Here is a 14,376-nt window from a genome sequence, read left to right as displayed (position 1 = left end):
AAATCTTCATTTGTGCATCTGTGAAAGGAGAAATCCATAAATTCACTATATATAAGTTACTGAAATTTGTATTGGTACATAATGCCATTGGAGTCATTCTGATTCTACGCCCTAAACTTGAGAGGTAGGATGAATCTAGTACAATTATACATTAACATGCCTCACCTTTATTGTAACCTTTAACAAACATTTTGCCTCATAATGTGGTCATTCTTGAGGAGGACTAATGTCTAACTTATAGTATATCTGTAGTATATCTGCGTCATAGGATAACAGGAAACTTGTTTTCCTCGTAATGGGACTTTATGCTGATAACAGTGTCCTGACTTTCATGAAGTAACAGCTGTATATGTGTGGGTGAGTTCAGGTTCCAACCCTTACTGATACAGTACACAAGTGCTGTATATATTCAGCTGTAGAGGCATATAGATCATCACTTCACTCTCCTTTAGGAAGCACTGGAGTCATCACAGCTGGGAAACATTAAGGTATGATTGGTATTATTACAGCTGAACTGAGTTAAATAAATTGAAATTCAGTAGAATAATCATCTTTAAAATTTGAATTCACGTTCTTTACAGTGGTGTAAACAAACTTTTTTTTAAAAAAAATGTACGTTGCATATTATATAAATGCATCTTCTTCATTCATACATTCATTTGAATGTATTCGTATGGTTTGTGTCACATTCTTCAAATCTGTACTAAATGTCACCGCCCTATGAACTCTTCACAACAGACTTAGTTGAGCACATTGTACAATTTTAATGGGAATGGGAGAACAAACTATTTTTGTGGCAACAAAACAATACCAGAAATGGAAGAAGCACAAAAGTCTTATATGTCCTATATGTAAATTGATTGTTGAGTGAAATTGTTATGTCTTCTTTCTAAAAGTTACTGTAACTGTAATTGTTATATATTGTATCTTGATGACAATCCACATTAATGAAAAGGCCTTTTTGACTTTGTCATATATCCTCAAGATGAATGCAACTATATCCTGAAATATTTGTCAATATAAGGAAAAAAAGCAAAAAATCATTTTTCTGATAACCTGTCTCTTTGTAGTTCAATCATGGCTTCATTGGGTATAGCCCTGCTGATTATGGCCCTATCAGGACCCACCCTGGCCTTTGTCCCCATCGGGGGTGGAGGATCCACTCATGTCAGCATTACAGGAACAGCTGTATTGCAGAAAGTGGAGGAAGCATGCCGGGTGGTGGTCGAGGCAGCAGGTCATGAGTTCAAACCTACGGTATGATTGAAGATAAGATTAAATAAAAAATGTGCAAGACAACAGAAACATGATCATCTACAACATGGAGAAACACACTTAACAAAACACAGTTCATCACCAATGAGTTTTTCAACATATGCCTTTTCACTGTATTAAATTAGACACATACAGTGCAGAATATATTAGAGGTTTATAAGAGCATTTATTGTCTGGAACAGCAGTTACAGGTTTTATTATTAGGATATCTGCAACAATCACATCTTCATTCTTAAGGCCAAGCCTTTACTTCTGTATTTTGTCAATTGAATAATATTCACATTGATAGTGAGGGATCTTGGAGAAGTTTATGGGAATAATAGGCTAATGGCACCGTTGTTAAGCAAACAGCTTTTTGCTCATACCCTCTCTTGTTTAAATGTTTTAACTCTTTCTAGTCTTTTCCCTGTTATTTGAATTGTGACCTCTTACCTCTGACCCCCAGGGCACCTCTCCTGAACAACTGGTCCAGGCCTGCCTTGGTCCCACAGCTGCAGGAGAGGTGTCTGGTAGCAAGTTTCGCTCTGCCCTTCAAGAAATCTATTTCCAGAACGGAATGGTCGACCGTGACTTTGCCAACAGGTAAAGAAGAAACAGAAAAACATTTTTATTCAAATAAGTTGCTAGCTTCAGATGTTATAAACTTCTACATGTGAAAATCTTTCAGTGCTCCACATCACTTCAACTCTGAGGCCTTCTTGGAGGGACGTGCCCTAATCACAGAGGGCACGGTAGCCATTAAGGCTAATATTCGCAATGAGAACTTCCAAGCTGCCAGGGAAACACTGGGTAGAGTTCTTCATACACTGCAGGTGAAATGGGTGGAATAAAAATGACTATGATATTGACATCAAAGGGAAGTAATGACAGTCTAACATAACATGTGTTTCCATGGTCTGTCAGGACTTCTACAGCCACAGTAACTGGGTGGAACTGGGCTACACTGAGCCATACGACAACCTCATAATACCAAGTCTGCCTCTGGAAAACCTAGCAGGTGAGTGTGTGCTGGACTGCCGAACGAAAAAGACGTACACCCATTTCTGAGGGTTGGGCAAATGTCATAAAGCACACATTGTCCATATACTTTATCTTGGGCTATACCATACATATCTGCACACCAAAGAACAGAGATAGTTGTCTTGTTTTTGTACTAGACCTGAAGATTGTTGGATTGTGATTGGCTGACGGTTATACAATATTTTCAGATCAACACATGGCTCCAAAGGATCCTAAGACTAAACAGCAATTGAAATGAATGAGAAGATGTAGATTGTTCAATTGTTAAAAGATGTTTTCTAGCTATTTAATACAATAGCTAGTTATTTCAAAGTTGACAAAAAACAACCAATGTCACTACTATTCCAGGCTTCGGTTTTAGGTCAAGGAATCCACTCACATGTAATGTCTGCATTTTGTTTGTATAGATAAGGACACTGCCACCTGCTATGACTGTGAAACTGGAGCATGCCCTAATCCAATCCTTGCCAACATCCTGGAAGAGAAGAAACTCACATCTGGTTACATGGGAATCTTCTCTGCTTCCAAGCCAAAGGGTATCATAACTTTAGTATCCCATCTGTTATTATAAAATATCAAAGATCATATTCAAATAATCTAGTGAAATCTATCATTAAATGAATAGTTTTAGTTCTTCTCTGGGAGGAAAAGAATCACCACACCGGATAAGAACTTTCTGTATTTAATTTACTGTATTCAAACAGAGGTTAAAACAACAAGAACAACATTTAATATCACTAAAACCCTAAAGTGAGTGGAAGAATTTAATTACCAGCAATTTGCTGTACAACTGAAATCTAATTAATTAAGCTGTTTTGTCACATGCAAAATAAATAGCAGTTTGAACAAAGTCCCAGTGTTACATCTCGGTTCTGTTGTCTACCAGGTAAATGTAGCCACGGAGGTGCAGATGATCTCACTAGCACAGTAGCTCCCCGAGGAGGCATCAACAAAGATGAACGTCGCTCTGACCTCCACAACGCTGCTGTGAATGCAGCCACAGCTGCCAGCCTCCAGCTTCTGGAGGACATCCGCTTAGCTGCAGGCGACAATGGCTTTCTTAGGTGCGACAACCAGACATGAAAATTATGAAAAAGTATGAAAGAGAAAAAGTACACCGAACATTTACTCAAGAGTCTCTTTGTCCTCTCTTGCAGAATGATGGGGATTGCCCGCTCATCTGTCCTATGCTTTGTGATTGACACCACCGGCAGTATGTCAGACGACATTGAGGAAGCCAGAAATGTTGCTTACGAAATCATTGACAGCAAAAAAGGAACACAGGATGAGCCCTCTGAGTACATCCTGGTACCATTCAACGACCCCAGTATGAACTCTTATATCTAAGTCTGATTATAACAACATCAGTTGTGATGGATGAAATGGTTGATTGTGAAGTTGTTTTTTATAGCAGCAGACTGAGTTTGAACCAAAGCTTAGTGTTGGTGCTTAGCTTCTTTTTGTACTTGTATCTAGATTTTGGACCATTGATCAGGACAACAAACCCTGATAAAATGAAAAGTGAAATTTCCAAGCTCACAGCAAAGGGTGGTGGTGATGCCCCTGAGATGTGCCTGTCAGGACTTCAGGTATTATGATGAATGACTCTTAAAATTTGAGCAGGCATTGTGATTGTTTGGGTTGTTTATTTTCCAAAAAAATCCATGGATCCCTTAAAAAATACAGTCTTTTATTCATCCAGGTAGCTCTCACTGGTGCTCCTTCCTCGTCCCATATCTATGTTTTCACTGATGCCACAGCCAAAGATATCGCCCTCAAGGACACTATTGTTGCTCTCATCAGGAGCACGAAGTCAACGGTAAATGCTGACAAACACTCGGTTCACACTGACTACTTGGTTGAGGAGATTGAGGGTGAAGTCTCCACATTAACTGTTCTCCACAGGTTTCATTCTTCATGACTGCGACTAGCAGGAGACGTCGTCGTTCTGTCAGAGCAGCTTCCTTTGAGGACTACAAGGAGTTGGCTCTGGCCTCAGGTGGACAGGCCATCCAGGTATCCAAGAAACAGCTGCCACAGGCTACAGACGTTATCCTTGACACCTCGACTTCAGCTCTGGTAAGATTCTCATTTGAACTATGACCCAAAGGTTTGACAAGTATGAAGAACAAAAAGTTAAATTGTGCATTTGACTATTCCCTCAGGTGACCGTTCTCCAGCGAGCAAGAAACCCTGGGAAGCAGGAGACGTTCCCCTTCAGGTTGGATGAGTCGCTTAAAAATGTCACCATCTACATCACAGGGACATCCATAACTTTCACGCTGACTGACCCCACCGGTAACTCACTGTTCCCACCGTTTCCAGTGCAGATCAGTTAAGAACATTTGTGTCTATCTCCTTTGCTAGTAGACGTTCATGACAAATAATTCATGCGAAATATGTACAGGTGTGAGCCAAAGTCACAGTGAGGCCACTGGTAAACTGGGCTCCATTCAGACAGTTGGAAACCTGAGAAGAATTCGTTTCAACCCCGAAAAAAACACAGGAACGTGGAAGATCAATATTAACTCTGTACAACCATACACACTCAAAGTCACAGGTCAGAAATAGTTAAGTTAAAAGTGTCAGACTCTGGCTCAGCAAATCCTTGTGTGTAACTGTGAATGCTTGTGTTTCCAGGCCAGAGTACTGTTACCTTCATCTATGACTTCGTGGAACGCTTTGGGGGACCCCACCCAGGTTATGCAGTACTTAGTGGGCGCCCAAGTGCAGGTATAGAGTCTGCAACAAAGCAGTTTTCTTGTTTGACAACAGTAGTGGAAGAACTTTTTATTTTTGATTTATGTGTATTTAGGTAATTACACACAGTCAACTGGCAATGTACGGTAGTTGAAAATAAGGACGTCCCCACTCTGTGATAGGATGCCACCTGTGCAAACATGTCCAGTCGTAAAATGTCATCACTCAATATGCCACAGTCAGCTGTCAGTGGTTTTATAACAAAGTGGAAGTGATTAGGAATGACAGCAACACAACCACGAAGTGTCAAGCCACGTAAAATGACAGAGCGTGATCAGTGGATGCTGAGGTGCATAGTATGCAGAGGTCACCAATGTTTTGCAGAGTCAAGCACAGACCTCCAAACTTCATGTGGTCTTCAGAACAGCTTAAGAACAGAACGTAGAGAGCTTCATGGAATGGATTCCCATGGCCCATTTGCTGCATCCAAGCCATTTGACACCAAGTGCATGTAATGCAAAGCATTGAAGTAGTGTAAAGTGCGACATCACTAGACTCCAGAGTAGTGGAGGCACGTTCTCTGGAGTGAAAAATCACTACTATATTAATATAAACACATTCCTAAACCTTGTGAAAAGCCTTCCCAGAAGAGTTGAAGCTATTATAGTTACAAAGGTTGAGACAATGTCATATTAAACTCCATGAATTAAGAATGGGATGTCACTCTATACTTGTGGCAATATGGTGTATCTTAGGCATGTGCAGAAAATGTGCAGTTTTATTACCATCTAGTGGTGAAAAACAAAATAATAAAGTCTCTTATGATAACGTGCATTGTTTTTTTTGTTTTTTTGCCAATTTGTAAGGAAACTGAAAGTAATGTTTCATTATTACATCACATTTTAAACTGCTCTATTTTTAAATTCACAATAGGTCATTTCATTTTCTTCATCTCTTTGTTACTACATTGATTCTTCAACTCTTCCCCGTGTAATCCCAGGCCAGCCTGCCACCCTGATGCTCTCAGTAATGGGCAGGAAAGGTCCATCCTCGATTACAGTTGAAGATATCGGCCTAGTCAAAGTGTCTGGTCTAGAGGCTGTTACCAGTGGCAATATGAACGACATGGGCAATGGAGAAATCCTGGTGACTGTTGATAAAGTACCTGAGGGGGAGTTTGTGGTGCTTCTGAAAGGAACTGATAAAGAATCGAACAGTGAATTTCAGAGGCAGTCAACCACCCAGATGTCAGTCTCCAAAGTGAATATCAAGGTCTGTTTTTGCTTCCATTTCACATCCTATGTGTCCATACTGAACTTTTAAGGCATTAGTATTCATGTCAGAAATCTTCATCTGTTTCTTCCCCTTATCATATCTAGGCTGCAGTGGACAGCAGTGCAGAGCCAGGGAAACCCCTCACACTCTCCTTCAGTGTGATGACCCAAGGTGCTGGCGATGTGTACTCCGTCAGCGCCAGAAATGACAGAAACTACCCCATGACCTACCCACGCAGGTGAGAGGAAAGATCTAAAATTACACTTTTGGTTAATGTTATCAACATTCAGGATATAGTTTAACATCTGGGCAAAAACACTACTTTGATTGCTCATGGGAGGCTATGGACATCATCAATGTCTGTTCAGCAGTTCAGCCTGTTTTAATCTGCACAAAAACAGGCTGGAATAGATTTCTTGGTACTGAGCATATTCCAGAAAGCCAGTGAGTATTTCCAATGGTTACTAGTCTAGGCCAAGAAAAAGTCTAAAAATGCATGACTAGCAAATTGTAACTTCTGCATTTAACTGCATTACTTATAACTAGCAGATTTGTCATTGACATCTTCATTAAATATTTCTAGCTTCAGTATTTGATGGTGAGATTTGAAGGTAAATCAAAATTATGTTGATTAGTGAGTTTTTCTAAGAAGTCTTGTGAGCATATTCTCAGCCAAACAACTTCAGCCTTATGAACAACGTGAAAATATATAGGCGGCATTCCACAATGATAATTTCTTAACTCAGTTTCCTGAAGCTTGGGTTTAAAGTCAAATCTGGGCGGAGCATATTGTAAAAACTTTACTTGGGAGTAAAGTTAGGATGAGTAACATGTGAGTAATATCACCAAAGCAGCGCACCAAGCCCATTCCAGCTACATTTAATATTTCCATCACAAATCCAGTTCCTGTAACCTTTTTTTAAATTTTTCTCTTCTTTTGACAGCCTCGCCTTGACAACAAATGAATATGCTAATGCTACGTTGAGCATAACACCACCTACCAACACACCATCAGGCACTGACGTCACTCTGACCATTGAAACCAAGCCATCCACGGGTCTTGAGTCCAATTACGTTGTTCTTAGATTATCTGTTGTTACCAAGGTAAGCACATATGGCTTTTACATGACCCACTAATCTCTAAAGAACCACACTGATGCATATTCATACACAAAATCATCCATCTTCTCTTTTCTGTCCAGATTACAGATTTCATTCAGCCCCTGTGTAAAGTAACCAGTGTGGTGGCTGATGACTGCCCTCATGATGAGTCCCAGTGTGGATCTTTCTACTGGCAGCTCTCGGCTAACCTTACAGATGGAAACGGCACCGGGATAGAAACACTTTTTCTGCATCAGGGTAGTGGAAATCTCTCACACACAGTGCTGACCGCTCCCACCGTTGAGGCAAACTACAACGCTTCCTGCTGCTCACAGATTGCTGAGCTTGTAGCTGTAGATAAAGTCGGCAATGTGGGCAAGTGTTATCATTCAATTGTTCGTTCTGGGGGTCCTCCTGCTGTGACACTGCCGCTGCCCCTGTGGTTGTGTCTGCTTGTATCTGTCTTTATTGTCAGGTCTTGAAGTCTGCACTGTGCATTAAAGTAAATAATAAACCATGTACCTGAGCTTTGGAGTGTTGAGATACCCTGCTTAAATAAATTGTCAAGAAATTGTTGATGAATGTCTGCTGCAGTCGCCTGAAATGAAATGAAATGTCAGTTGTCTTGAATGAATATAAATAAAAAGTCATGTCTGGAAAAAAAATCTTCATTAGTGCATCTGTTCAATTCAATTCAATTCAATTCAGTTTTATTTATATTAGCGCCAATAACAATACAAATCGTCTCAAGACGCTTCACAAAAACCAGCCTGCAACCTCCAGAGCAAGCCTGAGGGCAACGGTGGCAAGGAAAAACTCCCTTTTAACAGGAAGAAACCTGAGCAGAACCCAGCACATATGGAGGGACCCATCTGCCGAAGGCCAGTCGGGTAGAAACAGAGACGATAGAGAGAAAAGAAGAGCAGGAGAAACAAGATAAACAAACTTCTGTAATAGATACATACATCAAGCGGAAGGAAACATGTAGGGTCTAGTAATATAACACATAGCTGATGATCTGTGACAGTTTGTGAGTATAAAAGGAATCATGGGCAGGTTGGTGAATTGTTCATCTAGGTAGGAGAGGACAACTGGAGGAGGCCATGATGACTGGGGCAGATGCAGTTTATGGAGCTCCACAGGTCTGACACACAGCACTCCAGACCATGAAGACTGGGCTGGTTGATGAGGCCACGGCAGCAGATGTAGCTTAGAACTCCACAGGTCAGATATCCAGTACTCCAGACCAGAGACCCTCACAAGATGATGGAGGGGGAGGGGAGCGGAGGGGAGAGAGTAAGACACAGTGGTTAGTAAATTATAAGAGATAGAAAATAAAATGATAAGATATTAGAGGACAGGAGCCAGAGAAGAAAGAGGAGAGGACATGTCCTCAGTGCATCGTCCCCCTGCAGTCTAGGCCTATAGCAGCATAACTAAGGGATGGTTAAGTCCAGCCCTAACTATAAGCTTTTTCAAAAAGGAAAGTCTTAAGCCTGACCTTGAACGTAGAGACTGTGTCTGCCTCCCAAACCCAAACTGGGAGCTGGTTCCATAGGAGAGGAGCCTGATAGCTGAAGCCTCTACCTCCCATTCTACTTTTAGAAACTCTAGGAACCACAAGCAGACCTGCACTTAGAGATCGTAGTGATCTGTTGGGACAGTATGGTACTATGAGGTCTTTCATATATGACGGAGCTAGGCCTTTCAGGGCCTTGTATGTAAGGAGGAGGATTTTAAATTCAATTCTAGATTTTAAAGGGAGCCAATGAAGAGAAGCTAATACTGGAGTAATATGATCTCTCTTGCTAATTCCTGTCAGTGCTCCTGCTGCAGCGTTTTGAATCAATTGGAGGCTTTTTAAAGAGCTACTTGGACAGCCAGACAGTAACGAGTTACAATAATCCAGCCTGAAAGACACAAATGCATGAACTAGTTTTTCCACATCACTCTGAGAAAGGATGCTCCTAATTTTGATGATATTACGAAGGTGAAAGAAAGCAGTCCTGGTCACCTGCTTTATGTGAGAATTAAAGGACATATCCTGGTCAAATATAACACCAAGGTTTTTCACAGTAGTACTGGAGGCCAAGGTAATGCCATCCAACAAAAGCAGGTGATTAGATAATGAATCTCTGACATGTTTAGAGCCAAATACGATAACTTCAGTTTTGTCTGAGTTTAAAAGTAGAAAATTACAGGTCATCCAAGCCTTTATGTCTTTAAGGCATGCTTGGAGTTTAACCAGCGGATTAGTTTCATCTGGTTTCATGGATAAATATAGCTGGGTATCATCTGCGTAGCAATGGAAGTTTATGCCGTGCTTTCTAATAATATTGCCTAAGGGAAGCATGTATAATGTGAATAATATTGTTCCTAGCACAGAACCCTGAGGAACTCCATATCTTACTTTGGTATATATAGAAGAGAAGAGGACAAACTGGAATCTGTCTGACAGATATGATTCAAACCAGTCTAGTGCAGTTCCTGTAATCTTGATCACACTTTCAAGTCTCTGTAGTAGAATATTGTGATCAATAGTGTCAAATGCAGCACTGAGATCTAGCAGGACAAGTATAGAGACAAGTCCATTATCTGAAGCCATGAGGAGATCATTGATAACTTTAACCAGAGCTGATTCTGTGCTATGATGAGCTCTAAAACCTGACTGAAACTCTTCGAACAAACCATTCCTGTTTAAATGATCAACCAACTGATTGACAACAACCCTTTCCAAAACTTTAGAGATAAAAGGAAGGTTGGAAATTGGCCTGTAGTTGGCTAAAACATCTGGGTAAAGAGTGGGTTTTTTAAGTAATGGTTTAATTACAGCAGTTTTAAAAGACTGGGGCAAATATCCTGTTAATAAAGATAAGTTTATCTGATTTAATATGGAGGTATTAATTAATGGAAAAACCTCCTTGAGAAACTTAGTTAGGATGGGGTCTAGAAGACAAGTTGATGGTTTAGATGCTGTAATAACTGAAGTGAGCTCAGGAAGATCAATTAGGGAGAAAGAATCCAAATACTCTAATGCCACTGTACTTACATCTTTGACAGATGGAAGGGTGCTATGAATTTTATCTCTAATGCCAACAATTTTTATCAGTGAAGAAGCTCATGAAATCATTACTGCTGAGGTCTGAAGGAATAGATGGCTCAACAGAGCTGTGACTCTTTGTCAGCCTGGCTACAGTGCTGAAAAGAAATCTGGGGTTGTTCTTGTTTTCTTCTATTAATGAAGAATAATATGCTGTCCTAATCTTACGGAGAGTTTTTTTTATAAATTGTTAAACTATCTTTCCAGGCTATGTGAGCTTCTTCAGAATTAGTGGAATGCCAAATTCTTTCCAGCTTTCGAACTGTCTGCTTTGAACTACGCAACTGTGAATTATACCATGGAGCTACCCTCCTTCGATTTACCACCTTCTTTTTAAGAGGAGCTACTAGATTTAGAGTTATACCAAGCGATGCTGTCGTGCTGTCAACAAAATAATCTATTTGTGATCAAGTTAGATTGTGGTTGCTGACACCCACATCACTAACATAAGGCACTGAGGTAAATTAATTCCTTATATCTAATCACAGCATCATCAGATAAGTGTCTACCATAACGAAATGTCTTTCCAATTTCTGTGTAATTACTTATAGTAAATTCAAATGTTACAAGAAAATGATCGGACAATAGAGGGTTGTGAGAATATATGGTTAGACCTTCAGTTTCTATGCCATAAGTTAGTACAAGATCTAAGGTGTGATTGAAATAGTGAGTTGAACCATTTACATTCTGAGAAAAGCCAATTGAGTCTAATAATGACATAAATGAAGAGCTAAGACTGTCACTGCCAACATCAACATGTATGTTAAAGTCACCTACATAATGACTTTATCTGTTCTAAGCACTAAATCACATAGAAACTCAGAGAATTCAGCTAAAAATTCAGAGTAAGGAGCAGGTGGGCGATACACCAGTCTGGATGCGCAAGACTAAGAGTGAGGCTTTCAAACGAATTAAAGCTTTGCTTAGGTCTAGGATTAATACATAAATCGGAGTGGAAGATTGCTGCCACTCCTCCTCCTCGGCCTGTGCCTCGAGGAATGTGATAGTTACTATGACTGGGTGGTGTGGACTCATTTAAACTGACATACTCATCATCCTGCAGCCACGTTTCAGTCAAACTAAATAGATCAATCTGATGATCAGTTATCAAATCGGTCACTAAGAGATTTAGATGAGAGAGACCTGACATTCAAAAGACCACATTTAATTTCTTATTGCTCTGTTGTACTAGTGAATTTGTGTTGATTTGGATAAGGTTCCTATGAATAACTCCTCTATTGTTATTTTTCCATTTAAAAAATCTGGGAGCAGACAGCACATCTATGGAGTTTGTGGAGTTATGGGTGTGAGACAGTACTAGAGATGCAGTAGAGAAGCGTGTAAGACTTCAGCTCTGCCTCCTGGGCTGAACTCTGGGTTGTCATGGTTTTGGGGTGTTAATAAAATCGGCCAAATTCCTAGAGATAAGAGAAGCACCCGCCAAGGTGGGATGAACTCCATTTCGTCTAATCAGACCAGGCTTTCCCCAGAAAGAGTTCCAATTATTAACATAGGCCACGTCGTTGGCTGGACACCACCTAGATAACCAGCGGTGGAATGATGACATGCGACTATACATATCGTCACTGGTCAGATTGGGCAGGAAACCAGAGAAAACTACGGAGTCCGACATAGTTTTAGCAAACTTACACACCGATTCAACATTAAGTTTAGTGACCTCCGATTGGTGTAACCGTTGGTCATTACTGCCGACGTGAATAACAATCGTACCATACTTAGCCTTAGCCAGCAGTTTCAGGTAAAATTTGGTGTCGCCCGCTCTGGCCCCTGGAATGCATCTAACTATGGTCGCTGGTTTCGCTAACTTCATGTTCCGCAAAATCGAGTCGCCAATTACCAGAGTTGGCTTCTCAGCGGGTGTGTCGCCGAGTGGGGAAAATCTGTTTGAAACGTGAAGCGGTTGGTGTTGCTCCGTGGGCCGGGTAGGACTATGCTTCCTTCGTACTGTAACCTAGTCGCCCTGGTTTCCCGGCTGCTCGGGAGCTGCAGGGGGACAGCTAGCAGGAGCTATGCTAACGGGAGCTGCGCTCGGTCGGCTCGCACCGGCTACAGGGCGCTGGCTAGCTATTGGGTTTTGCATGGTGCGGAGCCGTGCTTCCAATTCAGAGAGCTACAGATAAACTACATTTATTACAGGTACCATTAACACTAAAGAAGGCAGAGGAGTAGCTAAACATGTGGCACGACGAGCAGGAGAGAGAAGGAGAAGCAGAGGGAGAGAAAGCAGCCATAGTTAACCGCTAAATACACCAAGGTTGATTAAACTGAGAAGAAACGTGAGATTAACAAGGTACTACAGAGGACAGGTGATTGGATAAACTCAAAACACGAGTTTCACCACTTATACAGAAAGTAGAGATGGGACGTTTGATACGGAGACTCCGAAGCCTGTTTCACTCTGTTGAAGCAGACTGATTCGAAACGCTGTGTGGAGGCTTGTATCAAATCTCCGTAATCACGTGACCGATGACGTTTGAAGCTTCATACGTCACAACGAAACACCGGAAGTGAGGTGGCTGATTCGAAACTTTGGCGCTGCTTCACTCATTATAAGGAGACGCGAAATGCCCAGTGTCCCCCCCCCCCGCTTCATAGCGTTCTGAGAGACCTTTGATAGCGAGCCGAGAGTACTTTGATGATGGAGAATCCGAGTGGAAGGAAACGATCCCGTGTATGGGAACACTTCGACCTTGTGTCACCCACAAAGGTAGGTGTTTTATAATATAATATAATATAATATAATAGTGTTGAATGTCTTCCCGCGACTCTTGTGAGGCTTTAATGGTTTCAGAAAATGAATGAATGAATGAATGTTATGATATAAAATTATTATAGGTGTTTAAGTCGTTTCTGACAAATGTGGCTGTTTAGCCCACTAGTTATTAAGATAATAGCTAAGCAATATGTTCTTAGTTACCTTTATATTATTTTGACTGTTTAAATATTGTGTTTCATTATATTTTTTAATTTAGGTTCAGTGCCTCATATGCTCACGGGAGCTGGTATATGGGAATAACACCTCCTCTATGTTGCGGCATCTTCGTGCTAAGCATGAGCATGCAGCAACTTCACAACCGAGCACCTCAACTGAACCTCACCCTGCTGACCCTTCTGGTATTGTAATAGTTCAATACAACCTATTTTAAAGTTGAATCCAAATAGGAGGTAATAGTTGTACACATGTAACCTTTTTTTTTCTTTCATCAGCGTCCAGGAAGCAACAGTTGGATGAGGCCTTGCTGAACCTTCTAGTTATAGATGCACAGCCACTGTCTGTGGTCGAAAATGAAGGCTTTAGGGCAGGCATGTCAAACTCAGTTTGGCTCTGGGGCCGGATCCAGACTTTCTGTTCTCAGGTGGGCCGGATCAGTAAAAGAATGTCAACTCCAAATATTTAGCTTTGTTTTTCAGTACTATGCTTTATCATTCAGCCTACATTTGTAGCCTACCCTACATATTATAATCACGGATGACAAGGGATCTTTTCTAAGCACAACACATTTATTCAAAAACAATGGGAACATTTTTTTTTCATGTTTGGCCGTGAATGTGTTCACAACTGGTTTATTTTAACAGTTGAGTGAATGCAGTTTTACACCTGAACCAACTCACCACACAAACAAACTCAAGTGGGAGCTATAAAAAATATATTTTCGCCTTAATTGTCATACTGCTTTGAAATAAATAAAAAAAGAAATACAAAATAAAATAAAATAAATAAAATAAAAAAGTTATAGCAGTGCATGGGCAATAAGATTAGACTACATCAGATCAAACTACTATGCTGGGTCTACTGAAGTTGAGAATATACTGCACAATATTAATTGTCTTTAATATGACATATTTGTCTTTATGAAGAGTGGCGCCGAATATTAAACTCCTTG

At 40.7% G+C, this 14,376-nt stretch overlaps 1 protein-coding gene and 1 long non-coding RNA gene across 2 annotated transcripts; both read left to right on the top strand.

The window, feature by feature from the left end:
- Positions 1-329: 329 nt before the first annotated feature.
- On the top strand, positions 330-8,036 carry LOC125000712 (von Willebrand factor A domain-containing protein 7-like). The gene is made up of 18 exons (XM_047576338.1): positions 330-488; positions 1,071-1,257; positions 1,721-1,857; positions 1,943-2,087; positions 2,179-2,272; positions 2,703-2,831; positions 3,182-3,359; positions 3,453-3,622; positions 3,772-3,884; positions 3,998-4,114; positions 4,201-4,374; positions 4,461-4,593; positions 4,703-4,855; positions 4,936-5,028; positions 5,996-6,267; positions 6,375-6,508; positions 7,215-7,374; positions 7,473-8,036. Exons 2-18 carry the CDS (start codon positions 1,078-1,080, stop codon positions 7,851-7,853), a joined length of 2,763 nt encoding a protein of 920 aa, XP_047432294.1. The 5' UTR covers positions 330-488; positions 1,071-1,077; the 3' UTR covers positions 7,854-8,036.
- A 4,737-nt stretch (positions 8,037-12,773) lies between these two features.
- On the top strand, positions 12,774-13,871 carry LOC125000731. The gene is made up of 3 exons (XR_007111378.1): positions 12,774-13,199; positions 13,465-13,606; positions 13,700-13,871. It is a non-coding gene; the product is annotated as an uncharacterized LOC125000731 (long non-coding RNA).
- Positions 13,872-14,376: the final 505 nt, after the last annotated feature.

The sequence above is a fragment of the Mugil cephalus genome, chromosome 2 (assembly GCF_022458985.1).
Source record: "Mugil cephalus isolate CIBA_MC_2020 chromosome 2, CIBA_Mcephalus_1.1, whole genome shotgun sequence".
Classification (NCBI taxonomy): Eukaryota; Metazoa; Chordata; class Actinopteri; order Mugiliformes; family Mugilidae; genus Mugil; species Mugil cephalus.
The sequence above is the reverse complement of the archived record's forward strand: the minus strand, read 5'-3'. Positions and strand labels throughout refer to the sequence as shown.

Bases quoted from the DNA above. Each gene is read 5' to 3' on its own strand.
- LOC125000712 (XM_047576338.1), top strand. From the start codon at position 1,078: ATGGCTTCATTGGGTATAGCCCTGCTGATTATGGCCCTATCAGGACCC. The intron at 2,088-2,178 runs GTGAAATGGGTG...ATGGTCTGTCAG, and splicing joins GAGTTCTTCATACACTGCAG to GACTTCTACAGCCACAGTAA. The intron at 2,832-3,181 runs GTATCATAACTT...GTTGTCTACCAG, and splicing joins CTCTGCTTCCAAGCCAAAGG to GTAAATGTAGCCACGGAGGT.